Raw genomic sequence first — 21,630 nt, 5'->3', positions numbered from 1 at the left:
ATCGAAAAAAGGAGACGTGGTTACATCCTTTCGTTTTTTACGGTTGAAATAAATGTTATTAGGTTTCCGTTATATCTTTTTTTCCTAATGTGGTAATTTAAAATTTAAATTCAGTGCTCACAACTCGAAAAGAAGTTAAGTGGATTATGCTTAACCACGTGATTCAAATCAGATTACTTTAGATACCTGTAAGCGTCGAACCTGATTGGCTTCCCACACCACAAATGCCAAGATTTACCTACGATGACGTCACGTGCAGGTATCCAATCGATTTCTGCAATCATACACTGCCAATAACTACACTTAATTAAATGAAGGATAACAAGAATCTGAAGTGGAAAGATATACTTGACTTGATTTAAAAATTTTATTTGCCAAAATGTGAAGAGGGTCATAAAAATCTATTTTCTTTGAGCCCTCAAAAATAGGAACCCATTTTCGAGACTCACCAGACGTTAATGAGAAAGGCAAAAGTGATTTAAAACAGAAAACGTAAAGTTGCCAACGAAAAAAAGGAAAATTAAGGTGAAAAAGAAAACTAGGAAAACCCTGTTAGGTAAAAGAAAAAAAAATTTAACAAACTAAACTGTAACTATAAATGCGATTAATCATTTATCCTACATTGTTGGAATCTAGGGTGAAAAATCAGTTTGAAATAATGCCACGATTCTCTCCACCCTTGTCACATCAACTCATCTCGATGTCCTGGAATCCTGTTTCATTCCCATGAATACCAATTATCATGTTTACAATATGAATTCCTCCTCACCTCTCCATAGCGTGTGGAAATGCATTTTGTATTGATTTGCTTCTCTCGGCCATCGCGGTTTTCCTTGTTTTGTTTTTCACCTTTATTTTCCTTCTTATCTTTGGAAATTTTCTGTTTTAAACCAGTTTTATTTTATTCATTCACGCCTGGCGAGTATTGAGATTGCGCTTCAATTTCTTAATGCAAGCAACTTTTATTACCATCTTTAGATTTTTGAAACGAATGAAGTTTTTAAATCTCTCGATATTAAGAAATCGTAAGTTTCGCTGACGCTATTTTGGGTGATCAATTTAACGTTACTTTCAAGCGTAAAAACTATATGACATAAAAAATTATAACTACTATGGTGTGCAGAAAAGTGTAAAATGATTCTAAAGGAATAAAAAAACTAACATTCAATAATTAGTTGAAAAATTATTAACCATTTAACTTGGAGGAAAAAAATAACAGGTGGGCCACTCTACAGTCCACAGGAATGCAACTAAAGAGTTGAAGTTTGGCTTGCTAAAAGGGAGATATTTGCTTATAAACTTAACACTTATTCTTTTTTTTTTTTTCGAAATTCGAAAAGTTATTACAGTTTTAAATGCTTTTTGGCGAATTCGTCCTCACTTTTATTTGTTTTATGTTACATACAAGGTGTTAAAAGAATATATAGAATAAAAGGTGTATATAGAATAAAAAAATATTAAATATAGAATAAAAAATTAAAAAAAAAATAGTGCGTGGAGTCCTTCCGCACGTAAGAAGTTAAACTTCGTAATGTGGAAATGAAAATAGGAAGGGGTAGAAATTTATTTTTAGTTAAATCATATTGTTTCTTTAAGACAAACTTTATTAACAATGCTTACAAATCACAATTGATCGCATCTTTTAATTATCATTTTTGAGTGGAGAAATATCCAAATCTATAACATTTACAAAGGGATTATGATAACTAAAGTAAGATACGAAATGCTTGAGTTCTATTTTTTCAATATTTCTTGCAAAAACTGCATCAATGGTAGTTACCCCTTTGATTGTTGGATCATTTCTACCATTTATCATTTCCAATCCAAATTTGTCTTTAAGGAAGGTTAATAATGTTTCAACTTCAGGTAATTAAAAATTCACATTAAAATCTCCTGCAAGGATCACAGGCCACTCACAATAATCAATTTCTTCACCAGTAACATCTGCCAGAGCTTGTGAACCTGCAGTAGATAGCGGCAATAAAGATTTTGCAATAAATAATTTAATATCTGCATTTATTAATATCTCATGGCTGCATTTGGTGAAATATAAATGGCAATTATAAAAGAGCATACCTAACAATCAATTGATATTCACAAGAGACGTACCTTGACATAACCTTAAATCCGTCGCATTGTCCGTGGGATTGAAAATAAAAAATACTACCCTATTAAATTATATGTGTATCTAATCAAACTAAAATATTTATAGAAAAACAATACTTTTATGACTTTTATTATTTTTATGCTAGTGAGAACCAAAACAATATGAAAATTAATGAGGGAAAACTGGATCCTATCACGTGATTTCCCGGCCAATAAAAATGGAGCGCTAAACGTTTAACGCAACCTTGTTGGAAGTCGCATAAGAAGTATAACTTCAAAAAAAGAAACGATTCAACTGTCAGTTTGAAAATTATTAATTGTTTAACTTGTAGTAAGAAAAAGAGGTTGGTCGATCTACTCTACGCTGAAATGCAATTACAGTGACTTGATGTCAAAAGCAACAAAAAAACAATACAAATAAAAAGTAAGAGAAAGATCAGATGTTCCCAGATATAAATCTTAACATAGATATCAAAATTTCGAAAAATATAAAGACTGAAGAGCGAGATCTAATAAGAACATCAATTCATCAAAATGATATAAGGTTACTGTTATAAATTGGAAACAAGTAAATTATTGCTTCTCGTATATTACTGCTTATTATGACGCACAGTCTGTATTCCTAAATTTAATTTTTTTCTCCAAGTACAATTCAAATGTTTTTCAAATCCAGCTATCCTTTCATTTCATTACGATTGACGTATTAATAAATGTGCTTACATAAAATTATATATCTTCTAAACAAATTTATCTTTTATTATACAATCTTAAGAAGGTAAAGGGGCAAGAACAGTTAATATCCATGAAAGCCGATTCCGAGAAAAAACGGCTCACATGTCTTTTCTACAGCACGACTCATATTCACTCTGCAATAACTCTCGGGGGAATCTAACTTTGCATGTTATTGATTTACCAAAACGTAGTAATCCTTAAGATGCTACAGTAGGCAATTTAAATGTTATTTTGAATAAAAAGGAAATAAACCGTTGATTGTGAGTCAGCATCTTCCACTTTAGTTGAAGTAAACCTTATATTTTTGTTTGAACAAATAAAAAGCTTTATTTCTCAAAGCAATTGTAAAGAAAAAGCACGAACTATTAAAATAATATCAGAAAAAAAAAACGTACCAAATAGTGCTCATGATGTTGTAAACACAGGGTTGCCACAGAAAAAAAATGAACAAAATATAGTTGCTTTTAGTAACCTAAAGCATGAAAATAGTGGCAAAAACTATGAAAATAGTTGCCTAAATAAGAACAAAAATAAGACTAAAATTTTATTAAATGACTTAAATTGTCATATACCATGATCCATTTAGTCAAGTTGGTGGCAAATATGATAATTTTTATATAAACGTTAATGTTCTAGTACTAGTCTAGTAATATTTGCAGAAAATTAAATACTTTTAATTACTAGAATTCGTTGAAAAAATACTTTTTCATTAAAAAAAACACACTTATTCGAAGAAATTTTCCCCTTTATCAATAATTAATTTAGCAAATATATATATATATTGTGAAAAGTAATTACTCAAATTCAAAATTCATGCATCCTAATATCGTATAAAAAATTGTGTTTTTTTTAAAATCACGCAGAATTTCGTTGCAAAAACTGTTGAAATGGCGATCGAGAAACGACATAGACTTACGATAGAATCTGTGCAAATTGAACGTATTAAAATGTGATGACTCGAATATGCAATCTAAAATTTCTCACTTTTTAATGTTTCAATTATTTAATTTCTTTACATTTTATTAGTTTTATTTCACATTTTTTAAGAAAAGAAATTCAGGACTGCACGTTTTCAACTCAATTTATGCTAAAAAAACATTGCTACGAGTACAGAAAAGTCTCCTTTTCCTGAAAATAGTTGCTCTTTTAGTCTTTTCAGGCAAAAAAAGTTGCCATAGTCGCCTCATGCTGAAAATAGTTGCATTTAAGTCGCCGGTAGCAACCCTGTAAACAGCAACAAAGTATACAAACAAACAGTACCAAGGTATACAAATTTGTACATCCCTTTAAGGAAAATAATTTTACAAGATAAAAGACAAAATTGGAAAAAAATCGGTGTATTAGTTCCTGAGAAATCAAGTTTTAAAAAAGTTAGATATTTAAAATTGGATTTCTTAGGAATTATTGGACCGATTTCATCCAAATTTTGTATTTCGCCATATAAAATTGCATTTCGCGAAATGATTTAAAAATTCATATACATAGTAATTCAAAATTTTTTGAATATTATTAAATAAAATATTAAATTTTTTTTACATGGATTTTACATACATTGATTTACTTATAAAAATTATTTTTTACATGCCTTTGGATAAACAATTAATAATTTTGAGTAAAATTTCTGGAATAGCTCAAAAAGTTCCTGAGACTTGGTACAATATGCAAAAAGTAAAATTGATAATAAGGGGTCTGAATTTTCGAATGCTCTTCTGACCAAGTTATTAGGACACTATTTCTCTGATCGTGTTTCCCTTACATCTTGGGGATCAGAAATTGAAATTTGTACTCAAATACTATACTGCTGATATGCATTGGATGATGCTGATGTAATGGAAACTGTTGATGCAATGGAAAAATCAAAACAGGTGACAAAAAAATTCATAAATTGTCATTTTTATATATTCAGCATTTTTATATGATAAGCTATTTATTGCAAATGTTTTTTTCAAAATTTTATTGTTTATCAGTGTTTTGAAATTCGATTGTGCTTATAGCATTAGCAATAGAAAAAAAAATTTTCAAGCCACTTTTCTTAAAATCTACCCTTTTCAATTGTATGGTGGTATGTATTTTGCATACAGAGAAAAATACTAAAATTTTTAAAAAAACATTTAGCCAGAAAGAAATCATGAGAAAAATATGACTTTTTATTAACAAAAACGTATAAGAGATTTATCAAAAATATATGGCGTCAATATAAATAGTTACCTATTTTAGTAAATTAGGTAGAAATTTGTAACAATGATAAATAAATGCTGAAATAAAAACAAAACAAAACTAGAAGTTGATAAGATTCTTTATAGCATCAAAACATCTCCACTTGGTAGGCATATAGAAGGGTTCAAAGACGTGTGTAAACGGTGCATCTAAGCCAGTTACTCTTTGGATTGGAGCTTCTAAAGTCAGAAAACATTCATTCTAGAAAATGAATAATGAATAGATTTAAACCACTTTGCATAATTTTAAAAACATTATAGAAATAGTAGACGAAAGTATTTAAATCAATAACTAAATCTTAATGGAATACTCTTGAATCATGCTTAGTTCATTTAATTGCTTTTATTGTTAACTTGGCTGGCCAAAGCATTTGACTTACTATAGATGCAGAAATTAATTTTAGCTCACCTTTTTCAGATGTTTTAGTAACAACAAACTGTGACAATTTTCCCATTTTCGATTACTGCAATTACTATGCAGTTTTTGCCTCGCATTGTTTATTCAAATCCCAATAATTGTCAAAAATTTTTACATTTCATACTTTTGTGCACTTAATGTCCGCTCTGATTCTACCTCTTTAGTTTAACTCTCTGGCAGTTAACCATCTTAATCTTTCAATTTTCAGTTAACCATGGATTTAACCAGTCTATTGTTGATTCTTTTCTTGTCAAACTTAATGGAACTCAAAACCTCTCTGTTTACTGTAACTCTAACAGTTAAATTGTTACTCTACCATTTTTTCTCCTTCACTTTTAACATCATTGCATTGCGTCTAATTTTGCTTTTGAAGTCATTTTCTAGTCTGTCAACAAAATTAGTCCATATGAATGCTGATTCCCAAGTAAACGATATGAGTTATTCTAACCCTCCATACTGCTTGGAAATGAATTTTGTTCTGATTTGCCTTCTTTAGACGAGGTCGTTTTCCTTCTATTACAACTAGTTTTTATCACCGTTATTTATTTTCAATTTTTTCTAAATCAATTTCGTGTGTTTTTTTTTTTTTTTTTTTTAAATCCATGTACATTTATTTCCACATTTATGTCTGCTGAGTTTTGAGCTTTTTTTTTTTGAGTGCTTGAAGCATCTCAGAATTTTCCATCTTTATAATATTTGAAGCTAATGAAGTTTTTCTATTATCAAATATAACTGGTCTTTATTATAGATTATAAAAACTAAATCAAGTTTGAATCAATTTAATTTATTAAGCAAATGCATAATTAAATAAACTATTACTTGGTTCATATTAATACTAAACTTAATAATTCTATTTCAGAGCGCAAATAACTGGAAAAACTTTGATTTAATTAGATGTTGAACAACCCAAAAAGCTGCAGAAAGAAACACTACATTTCAAGTTAAGAAAATGCGAACCACGGGAAAAACTTTCCATCATAAATTCTTGTTCACCTTCTTAAGTAATTCAAAATTTAAAGTAAAGAAAAAGTGATTTCCCGCAAACCTAGTGTAAACCATAAAGTTTCAAACACTGAATAGACATTTTCAAAATATTGAAATATACAAACAAATTTATAAGAGGATAACTCTGTATTATACAATATGGAAATTCTCTCTCAATAATTTGTTTGTGCTTTGAAATTTCTTTTTCAGCAATTGACATTTCATGACTTACTCTGGATTTGCTTGAACTTTCTTTTTCTATACTACTTCAAATTTTAAATTAGATAAAAAAGAAAGAAAAAATTAAATTATTTAATTATATTTTTTAAACCTTTAAGCTTCAGTTTTATCCAAGCATTTTTTTATTAATAACTTTTTTATTTATTTGAAATTGATATATTATAATGCATATTATTAAAATGGCATATTTTTTAGTTAAAAATATAAAAGCATATATCAGTTTGGTTCTCTCATACCAGGTATCAGAAAAAATAGCTGGAAATATGAACAATGAAATAAAGAAAAACAGAAGGAAAAATAATCACAGAGTTTGCTGTGCTCTGTGTAGGAAGAACTTGGTCTCAATAGATATTAAAAATAGTGACAAAGTTTGTGCACTGGACTAGAGACACTATTAAACAATGTTTTCACAACTATTATTTACATCAAAGATGTGGTACAGAAAACATTGTTTTTTTTTAAAGTTTTCCAGTTTGCACTGCCATCTGATGATGCAAATTTTGGAATTTGGTAAGAATAACTCACTTATTTTCTTAAATAGAACACAGTTAATCTGATGCTTTTATCTTAATTAATTTTTCTTAAATTGGTTTTTTAAATGATCAGTTATTTTAAGAACACTTGGCTTCTACTTCATGATTTTAAATTATGTTATTACTTATGCCATTGTTAAAAATTTATAATGTACATTAACTCTTTAACTGCTGCATCAAAACTCAGTTAAATATGATTGCTTTCCTGGTTTAACGTGAAAACTCTGCTGCAAAGGAAAACTTGCCAACTAATTTGCTCAAGAAGCATGGAAATTAAGATTGTACTAAGCTGTCATTTAACAGTATTTTGTATTTAATATCACTCAATAACAAACAACTTTTTGAACTTATACAAATACCCGACCTTGGTTGACTCAAGTGGGGATTTCAAATCTGAAAATAGTTTCGCTTCTAAAGAAATAGATTTTTTAAACGACATTTTCAGTTTATTTTTTGTCGAAATGTACAATTTAAACACAATATACATAAGAGGGGATTATGTAAAGGGGATTACGTGTTGTGATGCACTTCTTCAGGAGTTAAGGCACATCATCAAGCAGGGTTCCCACTCAATTTCAGAAGAAAAAAAAATTCCCTGACTTTTCAAGGTATATCCGGTAAATTTCAATAAAAATTGAGACCATATTTTCATCAGGAAACTTTGATTCTTTTATTTGTAAAGAGAAATATTAGATTTTCTGTGTAAAATAACTTTAAATGAGGAAAGGAACATTTCTGTTTGACTAAAATGAGAACCTCTAACAACAAATAATTGTAATAGATATTAGAATTATTTAACTCGAATCATACTAACTGATTACTATTACTGACAATTTTAAGACTGGTTGTTTTCCAGGTATGATAGAGGAATATTCCAGGTCTTTGTAAAAAAATTGCATCTTTCCCTGACTATTCCCTGTTTATTCTGACCCGTGGGCACCCTGTCAAGATTAAAATTCTTTGGAATCCATGTCTAGAAATGTAGTCTTACATGATCAGGAGCACTTCCCTATTATGACCTGTTCCAAAGCACACAAAAATACGGTTCATAATAGGGAAAGTGCCCCTGGTGGCTTATGACGACATTTCTGAGAATAGGCTGTGATGCAATTTTAATTCTGACAATGTGCCAGAACTCGCAGAGAAATTTGTAGCAACATTTACGTGATCCCCTGTTATATATATAACATTTTTAAACTTGTACATTTCAATAAAAAATGTTAATTAAAAATCAAAATGTAGCTCAGAGAGAGAAACATATTGCAGTTTGAAATCAGCGAAATGAAAGAATCTGAGAACTGTTAGAAAAAATTTCAGGCAAGTGAAAACAAAAAAATTCGTTCCCCAGTGTTATCAATTAGGTGAGACACGCAAAACATGTTTCAGTTAGTTTCAATACTATAGAAAACGATTATCTTTGATACGTTTTGATTTCCATAAGGTTTTGATAGTGTTTTTCTTTTCTACATCCAGAAGATCTTAACTTGTATGGAGTACCTTTTCCATCAAAAAATTAATGCATGTTATGCAAATGAATGGCCACCCTTTAATTAATTAAGTTATAAAATAAGTCTCCCGTAAAAAATACTATATAAGTATATATATAATTTTATAATTACACAATTATATATATATATATATATATATATATAGATAGATATATATATATATTTATATAATATATTTTGGTATATATATACATATAATATAGTTTGAAAAAGATTGTTTATAAAACATTTTTCTCAGAAAGTGTATTGCATGATGATGAAAAAATTATCCATGTTAAAATAATGTTATATGCTTACAGCTCGCTTAATAATATGTAAGTAAACTAAAAAAATATGAGTATTTTCAAAATATCACTTAACATGTTTTCAACTTAGCACTAAAATAACTTTGCTTACCTGTATTGTTGCAGCGATTTCGGCACCAAATCCTCCAGTAAGAGGAGCTTCATGAGAAATGAGTACACGTCCAGTTTTATTTACAGACTGTAAAAGATTTTTTTAAAAAAATGCATAAATAAAGAACTTGAGGATACATTATTTTTAAGGATTTAAATTTTCAAAAAATACAAATAACAAATTAAATCAGCAGCAGAAAATGAAAAATTTATGATTTAAGTCTAATTTTTATGAACACAAAGTGTTTTATGAGTGTTATACGAACACAAAGTGTCACATCATTAATGTTTTTGATATTAAATTTTTTATTAAGTTTGATTTTTTCCTCTTAATTTGCAAATTAAAAAAGTATAACTATGATGGATAGAATAAGATTATCTATAATATTAATATTAATAAAGAATTAAAATAAAAAAAAACAACATAAAATTGGATAAATCTTGCAGTTATTTATTAGAAACTTCAAAAATAGTATGCAAAAATACTCTTCTTGGAATCATTACTTATATCATTTTAAATCAAATGAAGTAGGAAAAAAAAAAAAGGAAATTGAAACTGAAAGCATTTTAAGAACCCCAATTTCTCACAAAGTGTAAAAAAAAAAAAAAAAAAAGATAGAAGAATTAATTTTATAGAACAACTAAATTAAAAGATGTTTTAGTTAGAAGCATAATTAAAATGAAAAGAATAAAATATGTTAACTTAACATACAATCAATATATAAAATATATTTTGTAAATCCAAACTTCTTCCATGGCTATCAGCAATCCGACAGAATTTATCTTTCCAGTCCAAAGGAGAATAAAAAATATTGATGCTCTTCAGTAGTATTCATTCTCTTTAGAATTTATGGGCATAACATATTTCATACATAAATAAAACATAGGCACCCATTCATCATGAAATTCTGTTGGTTAAAGAACTAAAGTTGCAATTTGTTGAAGAAGTATTGGCTAGATAACCTTGAATTCAGATTTAATAAGCTACCGGATTTAACAAGCATTTTTGTATTTAACGAGTCTCCATTATATACCGATCCTACTGTATATTTAAAAGTCTAAGTATACATATTTTTAAATGGCAGCAAGATATCTAACTTATTTTTTAACAATCAAATGAAAGTACAATTTATACTTTTTAATATAAAATGTCATGTATTTCAATTTCAAATAAGAATGTTGCTAACGTAAACTTACATTGATAACAGTTTTTTTATCCCAAGGAACTATAGTAGTCAGATCTATTAATTCACAGGAAATATTCAATTTATCTTCTGCTAACTGGCACACTTCTCTTAAAACATGAACCTGTGTACCCCAACCAATGACAGTAACATCATCACCTGAAAAGATTTTTAATAATCACACTAATTAACAACAACCAAAACATATTCAACATGAAGATACAAAATACGTTACAGAGCCTTGGACAGAGTTCAAAAATATAAATAAATAAATAAAAATAATTGAAATACCCTGAATAAGTTCTGATTGATGATTGGATTGTCATGTACAAGGACTCAATCTAAATCGTTCGAAGGGGTGACATCAAACATGGTAAGTAATCAGTGCAGACAATATTTTAAGCTGTGACCCTCAAAATATAGGGGTAGCAGCAATCTGGGAAATACTGAGCCAATAGTTTTGTCAAAAGAATGGTTGAAATTGTAGTTTTAATTTCTGCATATCTCGTGTACGTTTTAAAAGAATTGAAGAATAATTAATTCCATGCAAAAAAAGTTTATAATAATTATTAATCATTTTTTTAAAATTTAATTTAATAATGTTTGAAAAAATTGTAAAATGTAAAGGTAAACAATTTTTTCATGTAATTTTAAAGAATGTAATTTCGTACTAAATTTGTACAAAATCAGTCAAATAGCTTCTAAGAAATCGAATTTTAAAGAAGTTGTACATTTATAACATTGTTTTCAGGGACTACTTGACGGATTTAATTAAAATTTTGTATTTTGCCTCATCAAATTACATTCTTTAAAATGACATCAAAATTTGCGTACATTACATTTTGAAATTTTTTGACACACTAGATTTCGATTTTCTCACTTAAATAATCATTTATGCCTTTTTAAAATATAAGTTTCAATTACTTCTCTTTTGAAGAAAGATCTAGAAATATTCACTAAACTGAAAACTCATTGTTAGTTACAAGTTAGTACAACAACAATATAGAATGTTATATATTTTATGTTTAGGCGTAAAAATAAATCAAATTTAGTAACCCAGCTCTCTTCTTATAAATTTTAACAGCTAGAGCCTCCTGTGTTGTGGCTTATGGCTTAATAATCAAGGGAAATTGAATGAATAAAGATGAACAGATTAATCACCTTCATACTCTTGAATCTTGTTTTGTATATTCACAGGACATTTACATTTTACTCAGTCAAATGTCAATACAAGATAATTTTCTTATAAAACACTTTACTTTACATGCAAAATATATGCTTAATATGTTTCACTAGATTCCAAGTATATAAAAATTTAAGGGAAAAAAAATAGAATTGGAGAAAAGGATAAACTTTCACACATTTATTTTTTATGAATGTACACCACTTTAAATACTAAAAATGATAAAAATACCTTCAACAAGCACTTCAGCTGTGGATAATGGCAATTCATAGTCTTTCAAAGGAACTTGTTCCACCGCCATTCTATAAAGTATTTTGGGTTCAAAGAAAATGCATGGATTTTTATCCCTTATACAGCTTAACAACAGTCCTTTTGCTTGAATGGGTCCCCTGGGTACCACTACCTGTTTAAGAAAAGAGCAATATTTACAGGCTTATAAATAATATTTAAGAGCAATAATAGAAATTATATGTACACGAGTTATTTTCCTTCAACTGGCCTAAATGGAAAAGATAGTACACTTGTTATAGGAAATTGTTAAGGCAAGCAAGAGAAAAAAAAAGGGAACATTAATAAAAAACAATCCATACGTGAAAAACATTGTTTAAAAATTTAACTGCCAAGTTACCCATGCTAATTTGTGAAAAAAAATCTAGCAGGTGTATGGGTATTTGCATTTGTTTTACTGAAAAGCAGAGTTCAGCTTCAAACGAAATTTGAAAAGGAAAATTAAGGATTTCAATGAAACGAGAACAAGTCATATTTATTTTTAAACAAAAAAAGAATGCAAAAAAAAAATTTAAGATTAAATATGTGCTGACTTATTTGACTGATGTGTCTTGCTACATTCTATATATTTAATCATAAGATCTATTCTATATATTTAATTACAATTATATATTTAATCATAATATATATTTAATCATTCTATATATTTAATCATAATTAAAATTTGGGGGTACAGTTTACTAAGCCTTTAGCTTACATCTCTTTGGGTATTTGCAATGCGATTCGTCAGAGAGACAGAGCAGTCACATTGTATTTCATAAGCAAGTTATTAGCACAAATATTAAGTAAATTAGACAGTAAGATAAATACGGATGGGTGTTCGTCTCCCTCTCTTTCTTCCACACCTAGAAATAGGCAGAAGTGTTTTGCTCATCAACCGGCCACTACTAATAGATGGACTGCTGAAATGATGGAATCATGAACTTCATTAGCCATGCTTCCTTCTTGCTTGTATGATTTAAAGCAGTGGCATTTGTATCCCAGAGTTGATGGTTGCTAAGAATCGGCCTAGAATCTTCTTCCCGGTAACACGGCCTGAATAGAGCTTGTAAATGGAGTCGTAGGTGGAAATTCTAAGTATAGAACTTCTTCGAACTGTTAGTTATTAAGCAGTTGTGCTTCTTCTAAATGTCCTCTTCTGTGTGTTGGTGCCTATAGTAGCTGATGAATATCTGAGTTTTATATACAACAAACTGTTCTTCTCATAAAAACCTATAGCAGTTGAGTAGTTAGACTTCTTTTACAATAAACTATACTTCCCATATATGCCTATGGTAGTTGCTGAGCAGTTGTGCTTTTTCTACAACAAACCGTTCTTCCTGCATGTGCCTATAGTATAGTAACTACTTCAATAATCTGCCTGTTCATGTTCATAGAAGGTGGTATATAGCTATGTTTTATATAAAACAAACCATTCTACATGTATGTGCCTTTAGTAGAAGGTAAGCAGCTGAGGAACCTATAACGAAGTTTTGCTTATTTTTCAAACTCCGGCTCTTTCTCATGTATAGTACACGGCAAACCATACAAAATAAAATCGAAACAGCTTGCAGTACAATTTGTATTAAATAGGAAAAACTGATTAATTCTATCATATAAGTTGAAACTGCCATCTTGAAATTCCACTTATTAGATCTTCAGTTATGCTATTGTATGAAAAAAATGATAGGCAAAGAGAGATAAAAAAGATCCGTGAGAATAAACAATGCCAATAAACTATGTTTTTAGAAAAACTCACACATTTTCTATAGTTACTTTGGTAAGATTTAGGTAAAATATATCATTAGATATTTATTGAATTTACTCAGTTAGCACTTAATTTTTTTATACTTAAAAATATTTAACTTAACTTAATTAGTGAACCAAGCAAGCTTTTGTACATTTAAATAGCTGACCTGCGTTCTTGATAACATAAGATCAATAATGTCTGGGCAGATACAAATGCGGGTAAACTTCAAGAGAGAGAAATGTAGAGGATTAGAGGAAACCAGACTCTAAGCCAAGGACCGTGGGCCTGAGGAAATAGGTTGGAAGCATTAAAGGCAAAATGGTGTGAAGAGCCGAAGTAAGTATTCTAGAGAGATAGGCAATCAGTGCAACAAAAGAAATTCCAAGGGTTTTTCTATGTGCAGGACTGTTTGCAAGAAGAAAATAAAGAGTTTTTACATGCATGAGAATTTGGGGATGTTAATGTATAAAAATTACCTATACACTAATACTAATACACCTATGCCATAAAATAAGTTTAAAATATTTAATAGATAACATTGTAGAACCAATATACTCATTAACATTAAAAAAAATCACATTAAAAATAGTATTTGTCGAAATAACTTAAATACTAATCATAAACAATTAAAATAAAAGCAAACAATTGTATTAGATTTTCATTAAATGAAGAGATTTTCAATTGAAATAAATTATTAAATTCATTCACTAATATTATTTGGAAGAAAAAAACACTAAAATAGAAGTCAAAGTAAGCTTATTTCTATGTGACTGATAGAAAACACAGGTAAATATATTTACTTTTAAACCAGGAACATGAGAAAAGAATGATTCAGGGCATTGAGAATGATACATAGCACCATGACCAACAGCTCCCCAAGGTGCTCTCACAGTTAATCCACCACAATTAAAGTCATTCCCTGAACGAAATCTTAATTTTGCAGCTTCATTTACTATCTATAAGCAGAGAAAAAAATTAGTTTGCAAGAACAAAAAGAAAAAAAGATCTTATTACTAGAATTTAAAAAAAATCACATTTCGTATAAAGACTTGTGCACTCTTTGTTGCAATGGTGGGACAGAGTCCTCATGCTACTAAAAGAAACTAACAGACAATAAATTTCTTTTCGTTCCTGTTGGGAGAAATGTTTTAAATAAACAATAAACCCTGTCTGCTAAAACAACAGAATTTTTCAATTACCAGCAAAGTATATGCACTGGAATGTGACATAAAAAAAATTTCATAATTTCAAGTTGAGATTAATAAAAGTAGATTGCAATAGAATCAATTAAAATACAAAAGAGATTTTAAAAAAATAGCCTTTAAACTCCACATTATGAAAAAATTTTCCCAATACCTTTGAAACATAAAACATTAAAACAAAAGAATTAAAAATAAAAAAAAAGGGGGAAATGATTTTTCTTCTTTTAAAATGAAACAAACAAAAGGAATATGTTTTCCCAAAGAGAAAGAAAATAAAGAATCATCAATAATATACAGGGTGTGTAGCCAAATCTTTCAACAAAAAATAAGCACATTTTAACTACCTTCTAAGCACTGAAAAAATATTTTTAAGCACTATATACATTAACAAAATGCAAAATAATTTTCAAAGACTTTACATGATCATGATAAAATAACTAGTTTCCGACAAAAAACTCTCTCCTTGATTATATTAGCAGTTATAAAATGATCGAGAGATTTTCAGTTCGATATCAAAAGGTGGAAAATGAAGTCTGAAATTGGGAATATCATGCAAAATGCAGCAGAGTTGCACATGAGAGTGCTAGAATCTCACAGAACTCAGTTCAGTAGATGCATATACTGACTCGCAAGTATTTTATCAAACATGAAAAATGACTGACACTTTCATACACTATGGACTGACAGTACACTGAAATTAATTGCGAAAACATTGAATAGAACAATGTGAAAAGCACACTTTTGCATAATATGTGGCAAAAATCGACATGGTAATGAAAAAAAAACATCTCATTTTTGAAAAGGGAAAATTAAGCACTTTTTAAGAACACCCAATGAAAAAAGCATTGGGTGTTCAATAACGAAATTTGAAATAATGAAAATTGAAAATAAGCACCTTTAAGCACTTTTAAAAAAAGCTACACACCATGACATATATATATACACACACACAAAAGAAGTTAGTTACTTACCTGATCAAAGGCAGGATATATGTAGTCAGCAAACTGAATTTCAGCTATAGCAGTTGCTCCTCCAATAGCTACACCAATTCCAAATCCTACAATACCTTGTTCACAAAGTGGAGTGTTAAAAACTCTATCTCTACCTATGAAGAAAATATTATTTTAGCTTTAAATAAAAAATTATAACAGAAACTTAAAAGTTACATTATTTTTACATTCTTTTAAAGAAATTTCTATTATAAGTAAAAAAACTTCTTAATCTGATAAAAATGAATAAGATAAAACATTTGTTATTTGTTTTGATAAAAGATATAGTATGGATAAAAGAGTTAAGCATTTTATTGCAAACTCTGATTTAAGAAAATACTTAGATGTAGCAATTAAATTTCTGAAAATTAGTTTATTTTATGTTAACTTGGAAGAATGTGTGCAAGATCTGTTAAGATCTTATAAAATTTGAAAATGAAATTATTCTCATGCTAATGTTGACATACGCTTCTTTTTGCATTCAAGTTATGAACTCTCAACACCTAAAAAAGTGTTCAAAATTTCTTACGGTCATTATTTCTTTAACAACAAAGAAGTTGCCATGTTTGGAGGTATAGCTAGATTCCATGCTTCTTATTGTGACAGTTCACTAACTGTAGTTAGCATCAATAAAAAAAGGTCACTATGCTTTCTCCCGTACATGATTGACAAATAAACAGGGGAATTTGAATAAACTGGAAAACACAACGTTCTCTATTCCTAACTATTTCACTACGCCAGGTAAATACAGATGGCCAATGGTGATATTTTATTCAATTCATTGAGGCCATAAATGCCTCACTCAACACTGAGGCCATAAATGCAAGGGTAATTTTGCTATTTGACACATTCATCTGCCCCAGAACAAGAATAGGTAATTATATTTTCATTTTATTTTGTAACCAGCATTGAACAACTGACCTAATTCTGAATTTATGTCTTTCAATGTTCAGCTAAATGTAAATTAAATTTCAATGTAAATTTGAACCCAACCCAGAAGAAAAGGAAACTGTTAGATCAAGCATTAGGAGCAACTAACCTTCATTGAGGATTGCTTGATGGAATTAACCTATATTTGCATTACAAGGAGAGGAAAACCTTCAATAGCTACCCTGAAGGAAAAAGGAGTCCAACTCATGATCCATATACCACTGAGGATATTTTTAGGTCAGAACGAGCCAGAATTAGAATTTGTATCAACCAGCCACCGCCAGTACTTGATCCTGGTTCACCTCATTAGGACATAGCATATCCCCACAAGCATGTTTCTCTTCAAAGGCATACACCTTCTCAAATTAAAAAGTTCAAATGATTAACTTAGAGAACATAGTTTTGATTTAAGGAGAATATTCTAAAAAAAAGCCTCTTAATTTTTTTTATGCAGCAAAAAAATATGTTTGCCACTGTTCTCGAAGAATTACATCCTTAGCAATAAGTTCATAAAATTCCTTTAAAAATTAAGAGTAGATCTGAAATGAAAAAATACAACGTTGGAAAATTTAATTGAACATATATTCACCTGAGAGTGACACAAAATAAAAGGGCAATAAAAAAGAAACAAAAAAAAGAAGAAAGAAAAGAGAAAGATCACAAGTTACTATGGGGTAGTCAAACCTGTACTTTTCTTGCTTATATGAAAAAAAATTACAACTACTTTCACAGCTAACATTGTATATATTTTTTATTGTTTAGAATTATATATTTGAGACTAGCAGTGTATTTAAATAACTAATTTTGCTAATAGTTATGCATATAGCTCCCTATTTTAATTTACAGCATTTTATTACAGCCTGTAATTTCACAAGTATTATAAGAATTTGATACATTTTTTTAGAAATTGCTTTGTAGACAGAAATTTTTTTATTTGATTACAAATAAACTATACAAAATCAAAATTAAGAGTTTAAAAGTAAACAAATTGAAAAAAAAAATGCACTCTATTCTTACCATGTTTATCCTGTAAACCCACTGTGCACCGAAATACACCACCAAAAGCAACATCTTCACCAAACACAACTGCAAATGAAAAAGGTAAATTATTGAGTAGGTAAGTTTACTAACAGAATTCTATATATATATTACGAGTAGAGGACACAAAGCCATATTTTCTTTTAAATTTACTTATAGTTTTTGAATTAAACTTACTGAGGTTTTTAATATTTCTTTAATTTTACTAATTTTTAATAAAAAAATTATGGTTTGAACCTAGTTAGTATTAGCCAAACTATTTTTAATGTGAAAGATCTTAATCCAGATTTACTACTATTTTTTAAATTTTTAGTCATAAACATTTATGTAGATTTGTGATGCCATTATAGGCATTACATATTTCCTAGCTTTTAAAATTCCTTTAATTTCGTAAATTAGTTTTTTTAATAATTCCTATTTGAATTTTAATTAAATTAAACCAATTATTTAATTTTTATTACTAATATAAATATTTCATTTTCTTCTTAACAATCAATGTAACGGCTAATTTTTTAATACAATACAAATGTAAAACTCATTAATTCACTGCCGCAACTAAGTCGAACATCAAAATCTATTTTTAACTCTTTATTTCTGACCACAAAAATATTTTGGTTACATTGTTATACTAATTCTCCCAGTTTTTTAGCGATTAGCCATAGCCAAATCATTTTCAAACTTAAAATTGATTGGTTTTGGTTATTTTATTTTTCAATATATCACTAAACATGAATCTCTTCCCATGCTCTTAGTTGTCTGTTAAGATCAAGTCAATTACTATTTAATTTGGCTTTTGATTATGCTGGGTATGGGAAAATTATCTCTTATGGCCTGTCCTTATTGATATTATTATGCAAAATTTATTATTTCACTTAGAAAATCTTATGGATAAAATATGCTTTTAATTTTGTATCTCGAGTTCTACAAATAACACTGAATAAAAGTTTTATAATAATTATGATCCAGTTTTCATCAACTGCCAATTTCCTTATCCTGTTTTTATCACAATTTTTAATTAGTTAATTATACCATACAATTCCAACTGCACCAAATTTTGATATTATAGGATTTTTAATTGTTTCAGTATCTGCAAAAGGAATGAGCATTATCCTTAAAGAAAACAACAACTTCCAGGGAATCATGAAGGGAAAATTCCCATAGTTTAACTTTCATTAACATTTTACAGATTAAAAACTTTACACATTATTTCTCTGGCAGTGCTGTGTGTAAGCAGGTTTATACTTTTGATGACCAACATCTGATTCTGTTTCAATAATTATTCTACTTTTTTTTCCATTAAATTGTTATATGTTATATTAATTATTGTCTTTTTTTCACTCTTGCCCCACATATTACTATATCTATTAGGTTGATAGGTAAGCAAGAGTTACTCAGCTCATAAATGAATAAAAAAAACCTGTTTCCAACATTTTTTAAAAGAGTAGTTTACAAAAAATTAAACATCAATTTTCTTTTACTGGAAAAAAATTTAAATTTCAATAACCCAAAATTTTCATTATTTATAAAAGATGGAAAGTTTTCCATACTGGTAAGTGCACTAAATATAATGCCAAATATTAGCAACAACCAGGATATAGACAAGAGAAACTAAAATAATAAAAAAAATCACAAAATAGCTCAAACTGGAAGAGTATAATTTCTAACATGCTAAAGCATGCCTCCCAGGCATGCCACAGCATTAAGCATCATTTTTTAATTTTTTGTAAATTCAAAAACCCTTTGGTGCCTTAACGATTGTAACATGTGCGGAAAGGGCAGGATGAACAAGGTTACAAAAATTTGTCAAAGAAATATAGCAGTAATAATGTCAAAAATTTATATTGAAAATTAAATCAGTAAAGAATAAATAAAATAAGTATGTGCAAAAAGTTATTGTGAAATTACCTGCAGTAGGATCAGCTGCAAGTGCTATGTCTAGGGCATTTGTTATAGCCTGGAACATGTTCATACGAGCAGTTTCTCCTTAAAGAAAATAATAAGTTAATGAAAGCTTTATTAAAATATTCTATGTAATACATATAGATTCAAAGATAAAGATTTTTTAAACAGAATTTATATGAAGAAAAAATATTTCCTACTTTTATTTTCTACTAATAATTTTAAAAACTCATATTTCCTTTCAAATTATTTCTTATTTCTATTCAATTCTAATAAAATAAATTATGTCCAAAAACTATTCAATAATTTTATTTGCAAGCAAATTTAATATGAAAAGTACCTGTATACGAACATAAACTTTTAACTCATTTTACTAATTATCAATATTAATAAAATAAATTTAAATGTCATAGAATATTCTTATTTACTTTCTCTTAATCTTTTAGTCTTTCAAAATTAAATGTAAAAGAATCTTCCTTTACTTCTTTCCACTAATTATTAATATATTCATCGTCATTGTTGGCACAATAGCTCAGAATAGGCCTTTGCCTTTTTTAGAAGATTTTTCTAGTCCACTCTTTTGCAAGCAACTGCACTCCAGTTCTCTACTTTAATAACAGGAAGGTCTTATTCTAAATAATCTGTGCATCATTTTAATTTTTTTGTTTTCCTCTTGGGTCTATTATTATAGAGTAATATTAAATACTTTCATGGTAGTTCTGCGTGAGTCCATTCTTAGCAGTAAGCTTGCCTCTCTCATTCTGTTTAGTTTGATTGATTTTATGATGTCATTTTTATACAAGTATAACTCAAAGTTGTACCTTTTCTCCATACACTATTTTCATAAGTTCCAAGAAGATAGTTCTTAAGATTCCTCTTTCAAATATTGAGAGAGCATTTTAATCTTTTGTTATAAGAGTTTATGTTTCTGAAGGATATGCTAAAATTGATTTTCTAAAAGTGTTTTAAAAAGTAACGCTTTAGTTTTTGTTTTTTTGATTAAGTTGGATTTTAAAAAGGGGAAGATTTGAAGTAGCAAAATCATCGATGAGAAACTAAAAAGAACATCATAGGAAACCAACTCAAAGGGAATATCTATTACGCAGAAAAGGGAAAACCATATTTATTAAAACTCTACATGTTTTTTTTAAAAAAAATTGCAAGTTTAAAATTCATTTGCCACCTTGACAATTGCAGTTGATATGGACGTGTCAGATCATAATATAGAAATATCCACTAAAGAGACTTTTGAGCCAATAAGAGCAATGGTTAGCTGTCAAAATTTCTTTCTTAATTCCACATTAAATTTATTTTGGCAATTAATTCCAGATAAGTTAAAAATTATTAATATTAAAAAATTAAATTAAAATGTATAAGAATATTCCTTGACCATATCTCTTCAAAATGTTTACACTCTTTCAAATTTTTCTACTTTTACAAATGAAATATAAAAGAATATTCATTTACTCTTTTGCTTTCTCTTATTCTTTCAAAATCAAATCTAAGATAATATTCCTTACTTTATCTACTAATTGTTAGCATTAATCATATAAATAAAGATGTAATAGGGGGATTTTCTTAATTCTAATTATTAGCATTACTTAAATAAATAAATATTTTATAGACTATGCTTTCACTATTTCGCTTTGAAACTTTTAATCCTTCATAATTAAATGAAAAAGAATTTTCCACGAATTCTCAGTATTAGTATAATTAAAGCTAATTAATACACACAAAGAGCACAAATAATTATCTCTTTACGATCAGTAAATAATTAAAACCTAATAAAAATAATACCATCTGATGCTGATACGGTATCGGGTACATAAGTAAAATGTGAATATCTCGTAGATACAATACAAGGTAAAGACCTTTTATATGGAAAACTATATTTTAAAGGAAGGAATTTATTAGAAATTAAAGAACGAGCGAAATTAAATGCCATGATTGATATGAAAAACAGCAAATTAAAGTTTACGAATCCATGCCCAGTTTATTTACGTTTTGCGTGATTTGTTATTTATTATTTTATTTTACAATTTGAAAGTAGAAGTTG

At 28.3% G+C, this 21,630-nt stretch overlaps 1 protein-coding gene across 1 annotated transcript; it reads right to left on the bottom strand.

Annotated features, from left to right (window-relative positions):
- Positions 1-4,964: 4,964 nt before the first annotated feature.
- BckdhB (Branched chain keto acid dehydrogenase E1 subunit beta) lies at positions 4,965-21,630 on the bottom strand. Its single transcript, XM_016047940.4, has 9 exons — positions 21,372-21,630; positions 19,581-19,658; positions 17,655-17,723; positions 15,690-15,823; positions 14,317-14,472; positions 11,731-11,902; positions 10,330-10,475; positions 9,134-9,220; positions 4,965-5,256 (listed from the first exon to the last, which is right to left on the bottom strand). The coding sequence occupies exons 1-9, from the start codon at positions 21,517-21,519 to the stop codon at positions 5,116-5,118; spliced, it is 1,131 nt and encodes a 376-aa protein (XP_015903426.2). The 5' UTR covers positions 21,520-21,630; the 3' UTR covers positions 4,965-5,115.

This window comes from Parasteatoda tepidariorum, chromosome 3, assembly GCF_982258835.1.
Source record: "Parasteatoda tepidariorum strain Cologne lab strain chromosome 3, Ptep-v5.0, whole genome shotgun sequence".
Classification (NCBI taxonomy): domain Eukaryota; kingdom Metazoa; phylum Arthropoda; class Arachnida; order Araneae; family Theridiidae; genus Parasteatoda; species Parasteatoda tepidariorum.
Note: the sequence above shows the minus strand (reverse complement) of the source record. Positions and strands in the feature narration are given on the sequence as shown.

Excerpts from the sequence above, each read along its gene's own strand:
- BckdhB (XM_016047940.4), bottom strand. The coding sequence starts at position 21,519 with ATGGCATTTAATTTCGCTCGTTCTTTAATTTCTAATAAATTCCTTCCT. Across the intron at positions 14,473-15,689 it reads TATATCCTGCCTTTGATCAG|ATAGTAAATGAAGCTGCAAA; the intron begins GTAAGTAACTAA and ends CTCTGCTTATAG. Across the intron at positions 11,903-14,316 it reads CTCATGTTCCTGGTTTAAAA|GTAGTGGTACCCAGGGGACC; the intron begins GTAAATATATTT and ends TTTCTTAAACAG.